The 24,271-nt window shown below is 41.2% G+C and overlaps 1 protein-coding gene across 1 annotated transcript; it reads left to right on the top strand.

Annotated features, from left to right (window-relative positions):
- Positions 1 to 5,059: 5,059 nt before the first annotated feature.
- Positions 5,060 to 15,417, top strand: LOC138953871 (uncharacterized). The gene is made up of 5 exons (XM_070325832.1): positions 5,060 to 5,885; positions 9,360 to 9,438; positions 12,413 to 12,565; positions 12,815 to 13,049; positions 14,623 to 15,417. The coding sequence occupies exons 1-5, from the start codon at positions 5,762 to 5,764 to the stop codon at positions 14,974 to 14,976; spliced, it is 945 nt and encodes a 314-aa protein (XP_070181933.1). The 5' UTR covers positions 5,060 to 5,761; the 3' UTR covers positions 14,977 to 15,417.
- Positions 15,418 to 24,271: the final 8,854 nt, after the last annotated feature.

Below are 24,271 nucleotides of genomic sequence, written 5' to 3'. Positions count from 1 at the left end.
AATTGTCTAATGGAAATATGATTAAAACAGTAAGAGTTTCTTTACCGTGTTAATTTACTTTTAATAGTACACAGTTTGTTTTGTAGTCATTGCGTCATGAATCATTCTGTTGTAGACATATACACGCTTGTAAACTGTGCTGTAAATTCAACTTACTCTAGGGGAAGGGCCCCTAATATGGATCACTCTTTGTTTCATGCTGATAACTAGCTTGTTTTCTTGCGAAGTTGTCTGTTTTTGTGCTTGGTAGTTGTTCTCTCTTTAGTTAACCGTTAGGCCTAACTAGAGCGAATTATTAATAGACATTCAGGCAAAAATATAGAAACATTCACCAAAGAAGGAGCCTGGGCGCCTACTATGGACCTGTGAAGAGGCCATCACGAATCATTGTAAAAAAACAAAAACCGATCCCACTGTGCTTCAAAATAACTTGATGCAACTCAGTGTGCGAGTAAGATTATTTCAAAGATTCATCAGGATTATTTGTTTCGGTTCGATGAGAACATTATTTAAAAGAAACTAAAGAAACGTATAAAAAACAAGAGGCGAAGCCTTCAAGGCTCACGTAAGAAATCGACAAACAGTAACACAAACTCAATCACTCCGTCACACACACACACACACAGTACACACACACACACACACACACACACACACACACACCACACACACACACACACACACACACACACACACACACACACACACAGAAAGAGCATAGGTGAAACTGTGCAAGAAAGCGAGACACTAGATCTAGATCTGTCTGTCTGCATGTAGCCTACTTACAAGTTACATGGACACGACTGCCAAATAGTCTCGGCCCGCTCAAAATAACAATCACCGAGACTTTCAGTAATTCCATCGCGTGACGTCTAACCCTCGTACGTCATAATGTGACGTCAATGTAATATGACGTCTTCAAATGTTAAAGTTTCTACCACAGACATACATACATACATACATACGCACGCACGCACAGACAGACAAAAGTTAGCATCGCATAGGCTACACTTCGTGAGCCAAAAACCAGAGAGAACATAAATGAATTTATCAATTTTCACGTAAAGAAGACTGTTTGTATTTGTTTGTAAGCTTGAGGGCTACTTGTAGGTTATTTCCCTCAAGCTTCTTAATGCATGACTGAAACACGTCTGTATTTTTTCTTTTCTTCTGTTTTGTGATGGTGATCCATATTAGGAGTCGCACATAGGGGTCACAGAAATTAATCCGTTTTTGGCTCACGTAAGTGTAGCCTATGCGATGATAAACTTTGTCTGTCTGTGCGTGCGTGCGTGTGTGTGTGTGTGTGTGATAGAAACTTTAACATTTCCGAGTCTATGGATAAAGCTCGCATAAGAAGATTACGTCTCGGTCAAAAGTGTTTGACGTGTGTGATAGAAACTATTTGAAGACGTCACATTATGACGTAAGAGGGTTAGACGTCACGCAAAGGAATTACTGAAAGTCTCGGTCATTGTTATTGTGAGCGGGCCGAGACTAGTTGGCAGATCCAGGGTCTCGCTTTCTTGCACAGTTTCACCTATGCTTACTGTGTGTGTGTGTGTGTGTGTGTGTGTGTGTGTGTGTGTGTGTGTGTGTGTGTGTGTGACGGAGTGATTGAGTTTGTGTTACTGTTCGTCGATTTCTTACGTGAGCCTTGAAGGCTTCGCCTCTTGTTAGTCTCACATTAAGAATGAACGCTGCCAAAAGTGTATACAAGCGAAAAAGCCTAATGGTTTTGTGTGGCTGAGACGCCCGCATGCGTTTTGACATCTGCAAATTATTCAAAGAGGGTATTGGTAAATCTATCGAATGAAACTGTTTTGAGCGCTCTAGCACCGTGAGTGTTGCAGAACTGGAGGTGGTCTATTTTAGGAAACGGTCCATATTATTATTAGGGACCCTTCCCCTACTTCTCACTGGGCCGCTATTGCGCGGGTCTGCTATTGCGCGGGTCTGCTATTGCGCGGGTCCGCTATTGCGCGGGTCTGCTATTGCGCGGGTCCGCTATTGCGCGACATAAGAAGAAGCGGAATAGTTGCCAATGTGACGGGGCCTACCGTGCACTCCCCAGAACCCCCCCCCCCCCCCCCCCTTCCCCAGGAATGTACTACAGCCGGGTCTGCACGCGGCGCGCAGGCAGCAAAAAAACAGACTTCAGATTTGATTTACGAACTGTGTAAAATCTACGCAAAACTAACCCTTGTAAACTTAATCAGCTATCAGGGATACATAAAATAGCTCATTCGAGTACTTAAACAAGCCAGTCTGTTGCCAGTAATGACAAATTTCCGAGTTTAAATGTGGTGACAGTGTTTATTGCAATGGACACATTTTTGATTTCAAAATGATTCCAGTGTACTGTACTTTGTAATAAACACTTATTGGTGGAATCGCTTTAGTGACGTGTTAAAGCATTGATTTTGTTGACATTTTTCTTGTTGAGTTTAGTTCTTAATATAATTTTATAATGTGTGTACCTGATTAGGGGAAGGGCTCCTAATATGGAAAACTTTTTTTTTCATGCTAATAACTAGCGTATGCAAAATAACTAGGCGCCCAGGCTCCTAATATGGACCAGTGAAGCGGCCTTCACGAATCACTGTCAAAAGCCCCCTATACTTCAAAATAACATGAAACATGTTGGTGTGCATGTCAGACTAATTCAAATATGCTTTAGATTTATCTGTTTCGGGTTGATGAGAGCATTTTTTTAAGCACACGAGGAAACTAAAGAAGCATATCAAAAACAGAGTGAAAATAAGTAAAATTATCAACTTCCACAAAAAGAAGACAATTTGATATATTTTTTTGAAAGCTTGAGTGCTAGTTATAGGTTATTTTCAGCAAGCTTCCTAATGAATTAATGAAAATAGCCTTTAGCTTTTATTTTCTTCGATTTGCTGAAGGTGGTCCATATTATGGGACTCGCACATAATTTGAGATTTTGCTATTATTTTTTGTTTGCAGTAGAAACTCGGGGTCAAAACTGCTAAAATATAACAAATACGGTCTTAGCTGTCATATATAGCAATTTTTGTGTGATAAAAGCTTTGGCTATGGACAGAAACGAGTCCGTTTTAGGCGGCAAATTTAGAGTGAACGCTGCCAAAAGTGAAAAAAAGAGAAAAACCCTAACGGTTTTGAGGTTTGTGTTTCTGCAACTGTTTTGACATGTGCAAGTTATCCAGAGAGGGTGAATACAGCTAATGAAATTGTTTTGAGCGCTCTAGCGCCGTTAGTTTGTCAGATCAAGAGGTGGTCCATATTAGGAGCCGGTCCATATTAGGAGCCCTTCCCCTATATCAACTGTGATTATAAGCAATGTGATGCATTTGCCCAAGATGTGGTTAGAAATCAAGAAGCACAATGAACGGGTGTTCTTGGTTTCTTTTGTCCAGGTCTTTGGAAAATGCGAAAAGTGACTAGCATTTACTCATGCATTATTTTTGTTATTCCAACTTACTTCAGTTAGTTTTTTTTTCTTTGAGAAGACGAAAGATGATTTCAGGATGCCAGTGACTGTTTTGAATTTATTTTCAAGATTGGAATAAATGCAATGTCAACATTTTGTTTGTCAGTTTATTTGTTGGTATTATATTATGACCACCTGAGATTTTTAGGTAGTATTTCTGAGCTCGATGCTTTGAATGTTGGGATTGCAAAAGTAATTTTGTGGAATAAGAAATGGTTCTTTCCCCCTTTCTGTGACACCTCTTTATTTTCTTTTGTTGTTTAATAATATAGGCCTACATAGTCTTTGCCATGAAACCGACTTGGAACACGTTTGAATGATTGTCAGCACAGTATTCTCTCGGCTGCGTCTCTTGGCTTTGGGTATTTCTGTTATACTGTGAGAGATTGGTTGAATGACAAATAGTCACCGCGCAATAGCGGCCCCACGCAATAGCAGACCCGCGCAATTGTGGACCCGCGCAATAGCAGACCCGCGCAATAGCGGACCCGCGCAATAGCGGGCCGACCCCCTTCTCACGCTCTTTATGGTATTGACTACCACTGCTATCAGCATAAGCACAATTGATTTGTCATCATCTTCATCGCTTTTACACACACACACACACTGACACACACACACATGCACACACACACTGACACACACACTGACACACACACTGACACACACACTGACACACACACACACTCACACACACACACACACACACACACACACACACATACACGCACACACACACACACACACACATGCACACAGACAAGCAGGCGCACGTTCCCTCACCATCTTGGACATCACGGCCAAGTAAAATTCAAGATGGTACACTCACCTTCTGTCTTTTATGAAAGTGGGCTACATTACTTGTGTTCGTGAATGACTGTCAGTGTCTGTCTGTGCGTGAGTATGTGTAAAACAAACTCTCTCTCTCTCTCTCTCTCTCTCTCTCTGTGATATGTGCACTACGTCATTTCACGTGTGACAGATGACGCAGACAAAAATTCACGTCAATAGTAACGCATGACGGTGGACAAGTTTTTGTTCCATTTTGTCTTTGGTGACACTGACAGGAAGTTGTACCTCCGTTCTATAGTGTTTTTCTTCAAAGCAAAACAGAGCTGGCCGGAGATGCTGTTCGTGAACTCAAATCTTTTCAGGAAGAATTACTTCACACATCTTCGGCACGGGCAAAGGACCATCAGGGTCCATACAAGGTCAAACTCAAAGGTAACAGAGATGAGAAGACTACTGTCTACTATTGACATGACACACTTTTCTGCTGTCCTCGGATAGGACCACAGGCGGAAGGTATCGTTCACTGGACCACTACTTTCATAGAAAGACTACAAGGTATGACACTCAACTTCGAGTCGGTTGTGTTCTTGGAGTCGCTTCCTGCGGACAATTTTTTTGTTCAAGACGGTTTGCCTCTTCCTACAGTCTGTGTGAGGTCAAGTAAATACAGTTGAATAATTGTTTTAACTGTATGTACCTTTAATGTTCAGCTGCCGTCCGCTGCAGGTTGTTTTTAACCATCATTTGGACGAATGTTCGTTTGCGAACCGCTACCCCATAGTTGGAAAGAAATCATGCATCCCGCACCGAATATGCATACCAGTGCTCATTGGTCTAAAACATATGTAAATATTGCAGCAAAGGGAAGCTACCCACGGGAGTTTCAGTTTAGGTTTTTGGCATAACAACGGAATAACAGTAACTGTGAACGGAAGCGATGCAGACGATTTCAGTCGACCAATGAAAATAATCATCGAATATCCGGTTATTATGTAACCAATGATCGCATCGGACTACTATCTCCTCGGACATACGACGATCATCATTCGCACAGGATCTAAGTGGTATGCCGTTGACAGACACGTTTGGTCGCACAAACAACATGCAGCGGACAGGCAGCTAAATATAAAAGGTACAGATAGTTAGAACATTCATTTATCACGGCATTTGTAAAGTTACAAAGATTCTTGACATTGGCAATTATTTTTTGCATAATTTTTTCTGAAGTTAGTGGAGCACGACTCGAAGCTGAGTGACATACCTTGTAGTCTTTCTATGAAAGTAGTGGTCCAGTGAACGATACCTTCCGCCTGTGATAGGACCTACAATTTGACTACATTAAAACTACAACACCAAAACTATTCCTCAAGGCGCTAACCGCTGAATGGGCTTCTTAAGTTGGCAGCGATCTCTTTGTTGAAAACCTTTGACGTGGTTTCCTTCGGCCTGTCAATCGCCACGAAATAATACACGACTGGAAAGGTTGATGAAACTATGGGGGGCAAATCAAGCCGGCGTGTAAAAGGGTGTGCTTGTGTGCAAACGAGGCAACGCACGCCAGTTCCCCATGATAAACATGTTGATGTTCACAGTGTATCATCTGCGGAGAATAAAAAAGGTGGGTATCGTGCATCTGTATCGTTCATGTGAGAGTATCTGCATTAGATCGTTGATGTGTGTGTGTGTGTGTGTGTGTGTGTGTGTGTGTGTGTGTGTGTGTGTGTGTGTGAGTTATACAGTGTGTTTGTGTGTGCGTTCATGTAGTAAGGGAAAGGCTCCTAATATGGACCGGCTCCTAATATGGACCACCTCCTGTTCTGACAAACTAACGGCGCTAGAGCGCTCAAAACAATTTCATTCGCTTTATTCACCCTCTCTAGATAAGTTGCACATGTAAAAACAGTTGCAGAAACACAAACCTCAAAACCGTTAGGCTTTTTCGCTATTTTTCACCTTTGGCAGCGTTCACTCTAAATTTGTCGCATAACGGACTCGTTTCTGTCCACAGCCAAAGCTTTCATAACACTAAAATGGCTATAATATGACAGCTAAGACAGTATTTGTTACATTTTAACAGTGTGTACCCCGAGTTTCTACTGCAAACAAAAAATAGTAGCAAAACCTCAAAGTATGTGTGAGTCCCTTAATATGGACCACCTTCAACAAATCGAAGAAAATAAAAACTAAAGGCAATTTTAATTAATTCATTAAGAAGCTTGCTGAAAATAACCTATAACTAGCCCTCGAGATTTAAAAAAAACACACCAAATAGTCTTTTTTGGGGGGAAGTTGATAATTTCACTTATTTTCACTCTGTTTTTGATAAGCTTCTTCAGTTTCCTGATGTGCTTCAAATAATGCTCTCATCAACTCGAAACAGCTAAATCTAAAGCATATTTGAATTAGTCTGACTTGCACACTAAGTTGTATCATGTTATTTTGAAGTATAGGGGGCTTTTTACAGTGATTCGTGAAGGTCGCTTCACTGGTCCATATTGGGCGCCCAGGCTCCTAATATGGACCCTTTGTGATTTTTTCTGTATTTAATTTTTGCTAAAGGTCTATCAAACCTATTTCATTCTAATTAGGCCTAACGGTTAAACTAAGAGAGAAGGACTACCAACCACAAAATGAAACTACTTCGCAAGAAAACAAGCTTGTTATCAGCAATAAACAACAAGTCGCGTAAGGCGAAATTACTACATTTAGTCAAGCTGTGGAACTCACAGAATGAAACTGAACGTAGTTCGCCGCTAGTGCAAAAGGCAGTGAAAGTGACGAGCCTGTTTGGCGCGGTAGCGATTGCGCTGTGCTTCATAGCACGCTTTACTGTACCTCTCTTCGTTTTAACTTTCTGAGCGTGTTTTTAATCCAAAAATATCATATCTATGTTTTTGGAATCAGGAACCGACAAGGAATAAGATGAAATAGTTTTTAAAACAAATTCGGAAATTTAATTTTGATCACAATTTTTATATTTTTAATTTTCAGAGCTTGTTTTTAATCCAAATATAACATATGTATATGTTTTTGGAATCAGAAAATGACGAAGAATAAGATGAAATTGTTTTTGGATCGTTTAATAAAAAAAATAATTTTAATTAGGCCTAAAAAAAAAAATAGGTGTGGTTACGGTAACCCGACCTACCCTAATTTTAGGGGCCGATCCTATAACTTTTTATTACATATATGTCAAAAAAAAAAAAAAAAAAAAAAACCAGTGCAAAAAACGCAATGAAAGCGAAAGCGCCAGTGTCGCACACTTATTTCCCTGTCAAGTACCGTACTTTCCGGGTCATAAGGCGCGACTTTTTTCCTCGAGTTCGACCCCTGCGTCTTGTATAACGAAGCGCCTAATCCGTGTATGAAATACGAAAAAAATCAAAGAGACCGCTTGAGTACCAGTCAAACAACTTGTGATAATGCATGTTTCAGCTACTAGGTACTGCCCTGCCTTTGATCTGGCCGCACACACAGATTTCCACTCTGTTAAACTCGGTCACTGACCGGTCACTGACCCCGATGCAGGAAGTGTTTCCTCTCTCAGATATGACAGGGGAACCACCTCTCATGGCAAAAACTGGGTCATTGACCCCTGGGAAGAAGGTCGTGTCTTTTAACAAGGCCACCCAGCTATCACAATGCCTTTGGTCACTGACCGGTCACTGACCCCGATGCAGGAAGTGTTTCCTCTCTCAGATATGACAGGGGAACCACCTCATGGGAAAAACTGGGTCATTTTGGTGCGCCCTATTGGCCCCCTGCGTCCAATGGGTGACTGGATTACAATTTTTTTTTAAAAAGAAGATAACAAAGCGCCTTGTCACCCGGAAAGTACAGTAGGTTTAATTTGTACACATTAGAAAAAAAAGTTATAAAAAACAAAGTGATTGCCTACCTACCTACCCTATTTTTTTTTGGCTATGTTACCGTAACCACACCTATTTTTTTTTTGGTCTTACAAGTTTCCGATTTTTAATGACCAAACTCACTCATTAGTTTTTAAGCCACCAAGCTGAAATGCAATACCAAACCCCGGCCTTCGTCGAAGATTGCTTTGCCAAAATTTCAATCAATTTAATTGAAAAATGAGGGTGTGACAGTGCCGCCTCAACTTTTACAAAAAGCCGGATATGACGTCATCAAAGGTATTTATCGAAAAAATGAGAAAAAAAAATCCGGGGGTTATAACTTATAATACCCAGGAACTCTCATGTCAAATTTCATAAAGATCGGCCCAGTAGTTTAGTCTGAATCTCTCTACACACACACACAGACAGACACACAGACACACAGACACACACACACATACACCACGACCCTCGTCTCGATTCCCCTCTCTATGTTAAAACATTTAGTCAAAACTTGACTAAATGTAAAAAGTGGCCCATATTAGGGGCCCTTCCCCTATGTATATATATATGTATCGTTCATGTGAGAATATCTGCATTAGATCGTTCATGTGCGTGTGTGCGTGTGTGTGTGTGTGTGTGTGTGTGTGTGAGGGTACGAGTTGTACAGTGTGTTTGTGTGTGCGTTCATGTGGGAGTTGTGAATTCTCATTCTCCAGTACAAGTCGTATGTTTTCTCTTGGGGTGCTGTTATACTATTGGTTGCGTTTCATGTTTGCTGCATGTGTGTCTGTGTGTAAACTGAAAAGGTGGGTATCATAATTATGTATTGTTCTTGTAAAAGTATCTGCATTATCAGATCGTTGGTGCGTGTGTGTGTGAGTGTGTGTGTGTGTGCGTGCGTGCGTGCGTGTGTGTATGTATGTGTGTGTTTTCGTGGGTGCGAGTAGTACAGTGTGTGTGTGTGTGACAGTGTTTGTCTGTGTTAATGTGTGAGTTTCGAAGTCTTGATTTCTCCAGTAAATATGTGTGTGTTGTGCGTGCGAGTTGTGTGTGTATGTGTGTGTGTGTGTGTGTGTGTGTGTGTGTGTGTGTTCATGCGCGCGAGTTGTTATATGTGTGTGTCTGTCTGTCTGCATGTGTGCCTGTCTAACAAAAAAAAGTAACGCCAAACTTGCCTGAAACGACTGTGGCATCGCTAAATTTTTGAGAACTTAATTTATTTTCACATTTTATTCCAGCAAAACAAAAACAATCGTCTGGTCGACAATCTTCCCTAGCCTCTACTGGGAGTGGCCATCCAACGTTCTCCTTAACGACGTAAGTAAACGCTTCTTCTTGACTTAACATATATTTCACTTAAAGGCCCACTTCGCCTCGTGAAAACGGTTTGCCTCACAGTCTCAGATATGGCCAGGCTTTAACATGGAATAAGACCAGCCCTACACTTGGTCACACACACACACACTCACACACACACACACACACACACACACACACACACACACATACATACACACACACACACACACACACACAAAATGACTGCTTATAGGGGTGAGTTGGAATTTTTTGACGAATGAATTAAATTAAATTAATTCTTAACAAGAGGCGAAGCCTTCAAGGCTCACGTAAGAAATCGACAAACAGTAACACAAACTCAATCACTCCGTCACACATACACACACACACAGTAAGCATAGGTGACACTGTGCAAGAAAGCGAGACACTAGATCTAGATCTGTCTGTCTGCATGTAGCCTGTAACTTACAGGGACACGACTGCCAACTAGTCTCGGCCCGCTCAAAATAACCATGACCGAGACTTTCAGTAATTCCTTCGCGTGACGTCTAACCCTCTTACACCATAATGTGACGTCTTCAAATGTTAAAGTTTCTACCACAGACATACACACGCACACACGCACAGACATACAAAGTTACGATCGCATAGGCTACACTTACGTGAGCCAAAAAAGAGTACAACTGTGCACAGAGAGGTCTGAGGCTGTGGATGTTTGGCTTGTGACCAAGTGGACGGATGGTCTTATCCCATGTCAAATCCTGGCCCGATCTGAAACGATGAGGCGAGTTGTTTTCACGAGGCGGAGTGGGCCTTTAAACTAAAAGGCGACGGTGAAGTACAAGTAGAACTACAGTCGAACCTTCCCTTGCTGTTGAAAGCGATCACCTGCCCAGGACGACCACACCGAAGTACGCAAGACTTGTTCTTATTGTATATAACTATAAGTCACCTTTCCATAGCTACCGCTTGTCTGTAACGACCACTTTTGGTTGGAACGTTGCGTGGTCGGTTTCGACAGGTTCGACTATTCTTTCTTACCCTACAGAGTGCGTGTGTGCGTGTGTATGTGTGTGTGTGTGTGTGTGTGTGTATGTGTGCGTGCGTGCGTGCGTGGTGCGTGTGTGCGTTTGTGTGTGTGTGTGAAAGTGACCTTGCAGACACACGACAAGCGGCTAATGATAAAAGACATCTATATCTTAAAGGCACAGTAAGCCTCCCGTTAACCATCACAGATTCTTACAGGCTTTTACACACAGTACAAACACCCTTTCATTTAAACACTCACCGCTTGAGAACATCCTAGGTGCCCTCCGTAAAGAGCGAGCAATTTTCAAAGAATTTATTTTTGCGTGGTTTATCTTACCCCTGAGCCATCGTCACTCGTGTGATCCAGTTTCCCGTTTTCACAATGCAGTCGTCAGTTTGTAATTTGAATGCGGCTCGCTGTGAGCTTATCTGCAAAAGCACGTTATTATGTACCTCTGACTATGCACGAAACAAACGGATGAGGTTCACAAGAACTCTAGCGATGGCTTTTGACTGTTCAGAGGAACTGGCGATGCTAACAAACCGTCGTCTGCTACGAGAACCTCGACCTTGCGTGACCCTGCTTCCGGGCTTTTCTTTTTTCAAACTTTCAAAACTTCGAATTGTACTGATCTTGTCTTGATGAAAAAAGAATTCTTTTATGATTTAAGAATGTTTGTGTAACAAGCTGTCAATTTATTATTTAGATTTTAAAAGTTAGGTCTAGCGCCAAAACGCACCACGGTACGCTTATAAGCCTAGCTTGTTGTGCTCCATGTTCCTTATTTCATGTATGCGGTAATAGTACCAATGGAATTTATTGAATAAACTTGTTTAAACCAAAACGCACCACTGTCCTATTGTGTGAGGAGATAATCCGGAAAATTAATTCTTTGAAAATTGCTCGCTCTTTACGTAGGGCACCAAGGATGTTCCCGTTCGGTGAGCGTTCAAATGGAAGGGTGTTTGTACTGTGTGTAAAAGCCTGACAGTATCTGTGATGGTTTACGGGAGGCTTACTGTGCCTTTAAATAAAAACAACAGTAGCAGACTTTGCTTTGTACACGGCGGTCTAAAGATGAAAACTAAGCCCCCCCCCCCTCCCCCCATCCGCCAAAAATATCAAGTGGCTGTCGAAAGAGTCGCCGATGTTGTGGAATTGCTCACAAATATCCATTGGCAGTCTTTAGAGTCGTCACTGTTTTGAAATTACTCACACATATCCGCTGGCTGTCTGCAGCGTCGCCACTGTTGTTTAATTACGTACAAATGTCCCAGGGCTGTCTGCAGCGTTGCCACTGTTGTTTAATTACGTACAAATATCCCCAGGCTGTCTGCAGCGTCGCCACTGTTGTTTAATTACGTACAAATATCCCCAGGCTGTCTGCAGCGTCGCCACTGTTGTTTAATTACGTACAAATATCCCCAGGCTGTCTGCAGCGTTGCCACTGTTGTTTAATTACGTACAAATATCCCCAGGCTGTCTGCAGCGTCGCCACTGTTGTTTAATTACGTACAAATATCCCCAGGCTGTCTGCAGCGTCGCCACTGTTGTTTAATTACGTACAAATATCCCCAGGCTGTCTGCAGCGTCGCCACTGTTGTTTAATTACGTACAAATATCCCCAGGCTGTCTGCAGCGTCGCCACTGTTGTTTAATTACGTACAAATATCCGCTGGCTATCTGCAGAGTGACTGACCGACCGACTGACTGTAGCCAGTGATTATTTGTTTGCAGCGTCGTCTATGTTCTGGAATTGCGCACAAATATCCACTGGCTAGCTGCAGACTCGCCCATGTTGTTGAATTGCTCATAAATATCCACTGGCTGACTGTAGAGTCGCCGCTGTTTTGGAATTGCTCACAAATATCCACTGGCTTACCATGAGTCGCCACTGTTGTGGAAGTGTGTACAAAATATCCACTGGTTGTCTGCTCTCAAATATCCACTGGCTGTCCGCAGAGTCGCCAATGTTGTGGAAGAGAATAAAGAGGAAGAACCGGCAGGCTGCCGAGCGCTGACAGACACGGACAAATTCCTGCTGAAAAATTCCTGGAAGCATCTGAGGAAATCAGGAACTGCTATTGTGGAAGATCTGGTGTCCACATACTTACAGTGAGTATCAATAGACCATAGGCACATGACACTCATGGGGGAGTGAGGGGGGATAGGGCGAGCTCCGCTCTTTTCGACGCATACAAATTTGATATTACAGTCAAGCCTGTCTTTAACAACCACCCAATGGACTGGCTTCAAATTATCGTGTTAGACGGGTGTTCACTGTGGCAAGGTGAATTACATTCTTTTATCGAGGATCCTTATTATTATTATTATTATTATTATTATTACTTGTGTTTGTTGCAGTGGCTTCATACACTTAGATATAAGCAAAGAGGCGTTCCCGGGCCTGTACACCAGCAGGATAAACCCCCTGCCCCTGATGGAAGAGGCCAGCGGCAACGTCCACGTTCACCACACGCTCAACACCATCGACATGGCCATCGACCACCTGGACAGCCTCTACAGCATCGCTCAGCCACTGCGCAAAATGGGCGCTCGGCACGTAGGCTACAACGTGTATTCTCATGAATATATCCAGGTTAGTATGGTAGGTGGTGGTGGTGGGGTGGGGGTGTTCTTGTAGCTAATTGGCCACTTGTAGTTGTACTGATAGCCTGACCTCGCTCGCTACAGATATATGCGTACAAGTTACTTGTACCGTTAGCCACTGCCGTTGAGGTAAGGGAATGCGGTGTGGTGTGGGAGGGGGGGGGGGTGTAAATGGGAGAAGTGGTGTTGGTGGTGGTTGATGGGGGGGGGGGGGGGGGGGAGTGTGGTAGTGGATTCTCATGAATACATCTGTAGGTTGTTTCGGGTTTGTCTGGCGGTGGTGGTGGTTTGAGTGGAGGTGCGTTGGAGGGGAAAATAAAGTGGAGTGTGTGTGTGGTGTATGGGTTACTTGAAAGAAAACAAGTCGCGTAAGGCGAAAATACAACATTTAGTCAAGTAGCTGTCGAACTCACAGAATGAAACTGAACGCAATGCAACGCAGCAAGACCGTATACTCGTAGCATCGTCAGTCCACCGCGCACGGCAAAGGCAGTGAAATTGACAAGAAGAGCGGGGTATTCGTTGCGCTGAGAAGGATAGCACGCTTTTCTGTACCTCTCTTCGTTTTAACTTTCTGAGCGTGTTTTTAATCCAAACATATCATATCTATATGTTTTTGGAATCAGGAACCGACAAGGAATAAGATGAAGGTGTTTTTAAATTGATTTGGACAATTTAATTTTGATAATAATTTTTATATTTTTAATTTTCAGAGCTTGTTTTTAATCCAAATATAACATATTTATATATTTTTGGAATCAGAAAATGATAAAGAATAAGATGTACGTAAATTTGGATCGTTTTATAAAAAAAATAATTTTTTTACAATTTTCAGATTTTTAATGACCAAACTCACTCATTAGTTTTTAAGCCACCAAGCTGAAATGCAATACCGAACCCCGGCCTTCGTCGAAGATTACTTGACCAAAATTTCAACCAATTTGGTTGAAAAATGAGAGCGTGACAGTGCCGCCTCAACTTTCACGAAAAGCCGGATATGACGTCATCAAAGACATTTATCGAAAAAATGAAAAAAATGTATGGGGATTTCATACCCAGGAACTCTCATGTCAAATTTCATAAAGATCGGTCCAGTAGTTTAGTCTGAATCGCTCTACACACACACACAGACAGACAGACACACACACACACACACACACACACATACACCACCCCCCTCTACGTTAAAATATTTAGTCAAAACTTGACTAAATATAAAAATGTAGAAAGTAAAGATACAGTTTATCCTCTTCTGGCACTGCCATGATGCTTTTATGTGCACAGAGGCGGTGCAGACGGACCTACGGCAGCTCCCGCAGGCTGACAACGTGAATGAAGAATCGTTACTGTCACAAACGAAAATCATACACAAAAAATAACACAAGAGACGAGAACAAAATACACAATAAGACAGCCTCCCACACGCAAGCTGATTGACTCTGTTCCATCGTTATTCATGTTTGACAAATATTTTATGAGAATTAGGTACAATTTTGTTCTCGTTTCCCGCTCATACTGTGACAAAAGAGGTAACTAACTGATCAGGGATGTCTTTATTTCAGTGTTATACGCTGGCGCTGTTTCACGCTCTCAAGGTCATTCAAAACTTTGACTCGCACAGCGATGTTGCGCACGCCTGGACCGTCCTTCTCAGCTTCATCAGGAGGCAGATGACGATTGGCGTGCACCAAATGACTCGTAGCCGTTCCGAGCTCCGATCTCCAACCTGCGGGAAGCAGCACCCGGGCACTAGTACCCCTGACAAGAGTGGCAGCAGTCGCATGAGCAGCATTAGCAGCAGCGGCTATATCTCCCCATATTCAACACTTTTCGAGCCTGTGTCAAAGCAGCAACAAATAAGGAGAACTTTGCAACAGCATAGCAGACACCAGCCCGTTACAGGGTATAATAAATGATTAACAACTGTGTCTGTGCGTTGGAAACAGGAGACGGGATGAATCAATCAATCAATCAATATGAGGCTTATATCGCGCGTATTCCGTGGGTACAGTTCTAAGCGCAAGGGTTTATTTTTAATTTTTTTTAATTTTTTATTTTATGCAATTCATATCGCGCAGGGATTTATTTATGCCGTGTGAGATGGAATTTTTTTTTACACAATACATCACGCATTCACATCGGCCAGCAGATCGCAGCCATTTCGGCGCATATCCTACTTTTCACGGCCTATTATTCCAAGTCACACGGGTATTTTGGTGGACATTTTTATCTATGCCCATACAATTTTGCCAGGAAAGACCCTTTTGTCAATCGTGGGATCGTTAACGTGCACACCCCAATGTAGTGTACACGAAGGGACCTCGATTTTTCGTCTCATCCGAAAGACTAGCACTTGAACCCACCACCTAGGTTAGGAAAGGGGGGGGGGGGGGGGGGAATTGCTAACGGCCTGACCCAGGGTCGAACTCGCAGCCTCTCGCTTCCGAGCGCAAGTGCGTTACCACTCGGCCACCCAGTCCATGAAGCGAGGCCGAGAACTCCACTACATCATGGTGTGAGACGTTCGCGATTTTTAACATTATTTTATCTTTCTATCCATACCAGGTACAAACATTATTTCATAATACAAATAATCTGTTTTTGGCCTTTTGCTGCAAACGTGTCTGAAATGAGTTACGCCAAAATTCCATGATGTCGAAAAACGATGACGTTTTGAGGCAGAATCAAATGTTGAAATGAAGAGAACTTCATCACAGCATAGTAAACGCCAACCATTTACAGCATTTTCTTCGCGTTAATCACAGTGTCTGTGTGAGGAAACGATATTGTTTTGGGGGTGTGATCACTGAGTTATATCTATTATAAGATACTGTACATAAGTATGTGATTGGGATAAACTGAAAATTGTACGCGTTAAACTTGACTGTGTTTCGGTGAAAACGATGCGGTTTTCAGGCAGGATCAGTAGACGAACACGGGAAATAACTCTGTCGGATTACATGGGTTGTGAAAGAGTTAATACTCTTGAGGCAAACTTTCCACACGTGGTCCTTGTCCACGTGTTTCAGAGACATCCCTCACTAGTGACTGGCCTAATAATTATGTCAGGTGGAAAACTGCCTCAATAAAAGCAAGAGTATTTGCTCTTCCACAAGCCATACACATTTGACAGAGGTATTTCCGAACATTGTCCATTGAGGAGAACTTTACCTGAACATAGTGTCAGACGCCAGTGACCTTAGCGTATTCTACGTGTCAATCACTGTGCGTGTCTGTGGGTAGGAAACGAGGCCGATTTTTGTGTGGCAAGATCAAACGAGAACTTCACGGAGCTTTTGATTTGTTGAACATTGTGTCCGTGTGCGTGTGTATATTAAAAAAGACGTGGGTTATCAAATTAAAAATATTTGTTTAAGTCCCACTCTGTAAGAGTGATACAGAGAAAGAGGAGAAAGAGAGAGAGAGAGAGAGAGAGAGAGAGAGAGAGAGAGAGAGAGTGTGTGTGTGTGTTTGTGGCTGTGTGTGGTGCTGTGCGCTGTTATTACTCATGACAATCTGAATGTCGGCAGCGACGAAACAGTCTACAGACGAAAAGAGCAAAAACTTCGGGGGGAAAATCGAACTGTTCCTTCGTTAGATTTGATTAGTTTGGTGATGTTTTGATTGGAGGAGATAACCAAACAAGTCGCGTAAGGCGAAAATACAACATTTAGTCAAGTAGCTATCGAACTCACAGAATGAAACCATGCAATGCAATTTTTCAGCAAGACCGTATACTCGTAGCATCGTCAGTCCACCGCTCGTGGCAAAGGCAGTGAAATTGACAAGAAGAGCGGGGTAGTAGTTGCGCTGAGAAGGATAGCACGCTTTTCTGTACCTCTCTTCGTTTTAACTTTCTGAGCGTGTTTTTAATCCAAACATATCATATCTATATGTTTTTGGAATCAGGAACCAACAGGGAATAAGATAAAAGTGTTTTTAAATTGATTTCGAAAATTTAATTTTGATCATAATTTTTATATCTTTAATTTTCAGAGCTTGTTTTTAATCCGAATATAACATATTTATATGTTTCTGGAATCAGAAAATGATGAAGAATAATATGAACGTAAATTTGGATCGTTTTAAAAAATATATATTTATTTTACAATTTTCAGATTTTTAATGACCAAAGTCATTAATTAATGTTTAGGCCACCAAGCTGAAATGCAATACCAAAGTCCGGCCTTTGTCGAAGATTGTTTGGCCAAAATTTTAATCAATTTGATTGAAAAATGAGGGTGTGACAGTGCCGCCTCAACTTTTACAAAAAGCCGGATATGACGTCATCAAAGACATTTATCGAAAAAAAGAAAAAAAACGTCCGGGGATATCATTCCCAGGAACTCTCATGTAAAATTCATAAAGATTAGTCCAGTAGTTTAGTCTAAATCGCTCTACACACACACACGCACAGACAGACAGACAGACAGACACACACACACACACACACACACACACACACACACACACACACACACACACACACATACACCACACTCTCGTCTCGATTCCCCCTCTACGTTAAAACATTTAGTCAAAACTTGACTAAATGTAAAAACAAGAAAGGTAGGTTGTTGGAACGTTTGTTATTGACAAAACAATAGGGGAAGGGCTCCTAATATGAAGCAAAAGTGAGTCTATGTACTCACCCGAGTCGTCCGTCCGTCCGTCCGTCCGTCCGTCCGTCCGTCCGTCCGGACGTCCGTCCGTCCGGAAAACTTTAACGTTGGATATTTCTTGGACACTATTCAGTCTATCAGTACCAAATTTGGCAAGATGGTGTATGATGACAAGGCCCCAAAAAACATACATAGCATCTTGACCTTGCTTCAAGCTCAAGGTCGCAGGGGCCATAAATGTTGTCTAAAAAACCGCTATTTTTCACATTTTTCACATTTTCTCTGAAGTTTTTGAGATTGAATACCTCACCTATATATGATATATAGGGCAAAGTAAGCCCCATCTTTTGATACCAGTTTGGTTTACCTTGCTTCAAGGTCAAGGTCACAGGAGCTCTTCAAAGTTGGATTGTATACATATTTTGAAGTGACCTTGACCCTGAACTATGGAAGATAACTGTTTCAAACTTAAAAATTATGTGGGGCACGTGTTATGCTTTCATCATGAGACACATTTGGTCACATATGATCAAGGTCAAGGTCACGTTGACCCTTATGAAATGTGACCAAAATAAGGTAGTGAACCACTAAAAGTGACCATATCTCATGATAGAAAGAGCCAATAAGCACCATTGTACTTCCTATGTCTTGAATTAACAGCTTTGTGTTGCATGACCTTGACCTTGGGTCAAGGTCACATGTATTTTGGTAGGAAAAATGTGTAAAGCAGTTCTTAGTGTATGATGTCATTGCTAGGTTTAGTTATTTGACCTTGACCCTGAAGGTCAAGGTCATGTAAAGGTCAAGGTCAAGCATGTGAGTCGTATGGGCTTTGCCCTTCTTGTTTTTATTGCTGATAACTAGCTTGTTTTCTTGCGAAGAAGTTTCATGTTGTGTTTGGTAGTCCTTCCCTCTTAGGTGAACCGTTAGGCCTAATGAGAATGAAATAGCTTTGATAGACATTCAGCAAAAATTAAATACAGAAAAAATCACAAATGGTCCATATTAGGCGCCCAGGCTCCTAATATGGACCAGTGAAGCGGCCTTCACGAATCACTGTAAAAAGCCCCCTATACTTCAAAATAACGTGATACAACTTAGTGTGCATGTCAGACTAATTCAAATATGCTTTAGATTTATCTGTTTCGGGTTGATGAGAGCATTATTTGAAGCACACCAGAAAACTAAAGAAGCATATCAAAAACAGAGTGAAAATAAGTGAAATTATCAACTTCCACAAAAAAAAGACAATTTGATATATTTTTTGGAAAGCTCGAGGACTAGTTATAGGTTATTTTCAGCAAGCTCAATAAATTAATGAAAATAGCTTTTAGCTTTTTATATTTAGTCAAGTTTTGACTAAATATTTTAACATCGAGGGGGAATCGAAACGAGGGTCGTGGTGTATGTGCGTGTGTGTGTGTGTGTGTGTGTGTGTGTGTGTGTGTGTGTGTGTCTGTGTGTGTGTGTAGAGCGATTCAGACTAAACTACTGGACCGATCTTTATGAAATTTGACATGAGAGTTCCTGGGTATGAAATCCCCGAACGTTTTTTTCATTTTTTTGATAAATGTCTTTGATGACGTCATATCCGGCTTTTCGTGAAAGTTGAGGCGGCACTGTCACGCCCTCATTTTTCAACCAAATTGGTTGAAATTTTGGTCAAGTAATCTTCGACGAAGCCCGGACTTCGGTATTGCATTTCAGTTTGGTGGCTTAAAAATTAATTAATGACTTTGGTCATTAAAAATCTGAAAATTGTAAAAAAAAATAAAAATTTATAAAACGATCCAAATTTACGTTTATTTTATTCTCCATCATTTGCTGATTCCAAAAACATATAAATATGTTATATTCGGATTAAAAACAAGCTCTGAAAATTAAATATATAAAAATTATTATCAAAATTAAATTGTCCAAATCAATTTAAAAACACTTTCATCTTATTCCTTGTCGGTTCCTGATTCCAAAAACATATAGATATGATATGTTTGGATTAAAAACACGCTCAGAAAGTTAAAACAAAGAGAGGTACAGAAAAGCGTGCTATCCTTCTTAGCGCAACTACTACCCCGCTCTTCTTGTCAATTTCACTGCCTTTGCCATGAGCGGTGGACTGACGATGCTACGAGTATACGGTCTTGCTGAAAAATGGCATTGCGTTCAGTTTCATTCTGTGAGTTCGACAGCTACTTGACTAAATATTGTATTTTCGCCTTACGCGACTTGTATTTTCTTCGATTTGTTGAAGGTGGTCCATATTAGGGGACTCACATATACTTTGAGATTTTGCTATTATTATATTTAGTCAAGTTTTGACTAAATATTTTAACATCGAGGGGAATCGAAACGAGGGTCGTGGTGTATGTGCGTGTGTGTGTGTGTGTGTCTGTGTGTCTGTGTGTGTGTGTGTGTAGAGCGATTCAGACTAAACTACTGGACCGATCTTTATGAAATTTGACATGAGAGTTCCTGGGTATGAAATCCCCATACGTTTTTTTCATTTTTTTGATAAATGTCTTTGATGACGTCATATCCGGCTTTTCGTGAAAGTTGAGGCGGCACTGTCACGCCCTCATTTTTCAACCAAATTGGTTCAAATTTTGGTCAAGTATTCTTCGACAAAGCCCGGGGTTCGGTATTGCATTTCAGCTTGGTGGCTTAAAAATTAATTAATGACTTTGGTCATTAAAAATCGGAAAATTGTAAAAAAAAATAAAAATTTATAAAACGATCCAAATTTACGTTTATCTTATTCTCCATCATTTGCTGATTCCAAAAACATATAAATATGTTATATTCGGATTAAAAACAAGCTCTGAAAATTAAATATATAAAAATTATTATCAAAATTAAATGGTCCAAATCAATTTAAAAACACTTTCATCTTATTCCTTGTCGGTTCCTGATTCCAAAAACATATAGATATGATATGTTTGGATTAAAAACACGCTCAGAAAGTTAAAACAAAGAGAGGTACAGAAAAGCGTGCTATCCTTCTTAGCGTAACTACTACCCCGCTCTTCTTGTCAATTTCACTGCCTTTCCCATGAGCGGTGGACTGACGATGCTACGAGTATACGGTCTTGCTGAAAAATGGCAGCTACTTGACTAAATATTGTATTTTCGCCTTACGCGACTTGTTTTTTGTTTGCAGTGGAAACTCTGGGTTAACACTGCTAAAATTTAACAAATACAGTCTTAGCTATCATATACTGCAATTTGTGTGTGATAAAAGCCTTGGCTGTGGACAGAAACGAGTCCGTTTTAGGCGGCAAATTTAGAGTGAATGCTGCCAAAAGTGAACAAGTCGCGTAAGGCGAAAATACAATATTTAGTCAAGTAGCTGTCGAACTCACAGAATGAAACTGAACGCAACGCAACGCAGCAAGACCGTATACTCGTAGCATCGTCACTCCACCGCCCGTGGCAAAGGCAGTGCCCGTGGAATTGACAAGAAGAGCGGGGTATTCGTTGCGCTGAGAAGGATAGCACGCTTTTCTGTACCTCTCTTCGTTTTAACTTTCTGAGCGTGTTTTTAATCCAAACATATCATATCTTTATATTTTTGGAATCAGGAACCGACAAGGAATAAGATGAAAGTGTTTTTAAATTGATTTCGAAAAAAAATTTGATAATAATTTTTATATATTTAATTTTCAGAGCTTGTTTTTAATCCGAATATAACATATTTATATGTTTTTGGAATCAGCAAATGATGGAGAATAAGATAAACGTAAATTTGGATCGTTTTATAAATTTTTATTTTTTTTTACAATTTTCCGATTTTTAATGACCAAAGTCATTAATTAATTTTTAAGCCACCAAGCTGAAATGCAATACCGAACCCCGGGCTTCGTCGAAGATTACTTGACCAAAATTTGAACCAATTTGGTTGAAAAATGAGGGCGTGACAGTGCCGCCTCAACTTTCACGAAAAGCCGGATATGACGTCATCAAAGACATTTATCAAAAAAATGAAAAAAACGTTCGGGGATTTCATACCCAGGAACTCTCATGTCAAATTTCATAAAGATCGGTCCAGTAGTTTAGTCTGAATCGCTCTACACACACACACACACACACACACACACACAGACACACACACACACACACACACACACACACACACACACGCACATACACCACGACCCTCGTTTCGATTCCCCCTCGATGTTAAAATATTTAGTCAAAACTTGACTAAATATAAAAAAGAGAAAAAGCCTAACGGTTTTGAGATTTGTGTTTCTGCAACTGTTTTGACATGTGCAAGTTATCCAGAGAGGGTGAATACAGCGAATGAAATTGTTTTTAGCGCTCTAGCGCCGTTAGTTTGTCAGATCAAGAGGTGGTCCATATTAGGAGCCGGTCCATATTAGGAGCCCTTCCCCTACATTCACAGATATTTCGACCCAACGGTCTTTTAAGTGAACAGACAAACAATAACGAAAACTTATCTGGCTGATTTTTCCTTCCGCCTGCCACAAAGCCGTTCTTTTTTTCGTCACATTTGTTTTGGGCGACACAGCATTAATTGTGGGCGAAGCAAGACCGATTATAATGCTGCGTCGCCCAAAACAAATAACGGGTTTGGGTGTGACGAAAAAAAGAACAGTGCCGGAGTGCTATGTTAATTATGAGCAGTTCTTCCACACCCATTTAAAAAATATGACACTACCACAGGAGCTTGTATCCAACCACCGGTCGGTAATTATTTACTCCTGCATGTTTATTATTTACTGCTGCATGCTTACCCTTACTACTACTATTTAATTAGTAAATAGTAGTAGTAAGGAGGCTGTATGGAATAAGGAGTAGCCTAAATATATGGAATAAGGAGTAAATAATGATCGACCGGCGATTGGATACAAGCTCCCGTGGACACTACCAGCATGTTTCTGCCAGAATTTTTTGTTTTGGCAAATCGACGTTGCAGCTCCGGAGCAAATGATCAACATTTCTATGCGAATTTGCGTTCAAACATGTTTTACCCATAATATAACAATGCACAGCTCGAAAATATGGCCAAGAACAAATCTATGGTACTTCGAAGAAAGAAGAATAACAACATTCTTGTCCAATACGACTTGCAATTTACCGTGTGCGCTGTAAAATCTCCCTACCATCAAAGCAGACGATAAGCAGACATCTTCATTTTCTTCCAAGGGAGAAATCGTTGGTCATAAAGTCTTGCAGGACCCAAACATACTTCTGCACGCTTTCTTTTCTTTTCATATTCAGTTGCTTCGCAAAAATGAAATGTCATTGGTTTTCTCAACTTGTCAAGTCAGTCAAAACGATCGAAGAGCACAGAACTGGGAAATGACACTGATTGAAATACAAAAGATCTTCGATGACGAAAGTATAATTGACGTCATGTGGTCACACCTATCTCAAGAACTAAGCCTCGCTCAGAACCAGCGCCCTTCCATTATTATGGGGCTGACGGGACTTGGTGATCAAACAAAATAAAATGACGTTCATGAAAAAAAAGAGAAGAATAACGTCAACATTGTGACGGCGTGAAGATGATTTCGTCATTTCCGTATTCGAAAAAACCCAAAGTGACTTCCTCATTCGAAAGCATTTTTCTCGAATGTGGATTTCAAATCGAAATTTCCTGTCACAAACGAAAATCATTGAAAATATTACACAAGATGCTTGAAGAAAATACACAATAAGTGTTCAACACGTAGGCTCAGATAACGTGGCTTCTGTACTGTGAGCTGTTGTTTATGGATCAGTGAATTGCAAAAAAAACAACGTGTGAGGGGTGATGGACGAACATCCAGGACTAACAATCTATACTACCACCTATGGGTTGTAGACCTGGTAAACCATGTTATCCCTCTAAACGTAAGGCCAACAATCCCATCATTCTGGAAACAAAAGGTAAAGTATTATGATTCTCTCTTTCCTCTCTCTCTCGCCACCATCTCTCTCTCTCTCTCTCTCTCTCTCTCTCTCTCTCTCTCTCTTTCTCTCTCTCGCTCAATGTCTGTCAGTCTGGGTTTTTTCTCTCTCTGTCTGTGTTTCTCTCTGTCTGTCTGTCTCTCTCTGTCTGTCTGTCTGTCTCTCTGTCTGTCTCTCTCTTAGCCGAGAATTGTCATTATCTCTGTCTGTCTGTCTGTCTGTTTCTCTGTCTGTCTGTCTGTCTGTGTCTGTCTCTGTCTGTCTGTCTGTCTGTCTCTCACTCTCTCTCTCTCACTCTCTCTCTCTCACTCTCTCTCTCTCTCTCTCTCTCTCTCTCTCTCTCTCTCTCTCTCTCTCTCTCTCTCTCTCTCTCTCTCTCTCTCTCTCTTAGCATTTAAGAAAATAGAGGTCTGTCAAACCGTCAGCCTTGTAGTATTTTGTGACGCAGCATCACGTTTGCTTGTATTCCATCAACCGAACCTCGGGAAGAATGGTTTGAGACAGTACGTGTTGTTGACTTGCATCATTGGTGTGTGCTTGCCTCTATGTCAGGGGCTCTTACTCTGCCACAACGCATGAAAATCTTAACAGAGTTATTTCCCAACATCGTCTATTGGCCAACAAACAGACTGTCAAACAAACAGAGTGAAACTAAGCACCCTCATTTACGAGGCGG

This window comes from Littorina saxatilis, linkage group LG17, assembly GCF_037325665.1.
Source record: "Littorina saxatilis isolate snail1 linkage group LG17, US_GU_Lsax_2.0, whole genome shotgun sequence".
In the NCBI taxonomy this organism is placed as follows: domain Eukaryota; kingdom Metazoa; phylum Mollusca; class Gastropoda; order Littorinimorpha; family Littorinidae; genus Littorina; species Littorina saxatilis.
The sequence above is the reverse complement of the archived record's forward strand: the minus strand, read 5'-3'. Positions and strand labels throughout refer to the sequence as shown.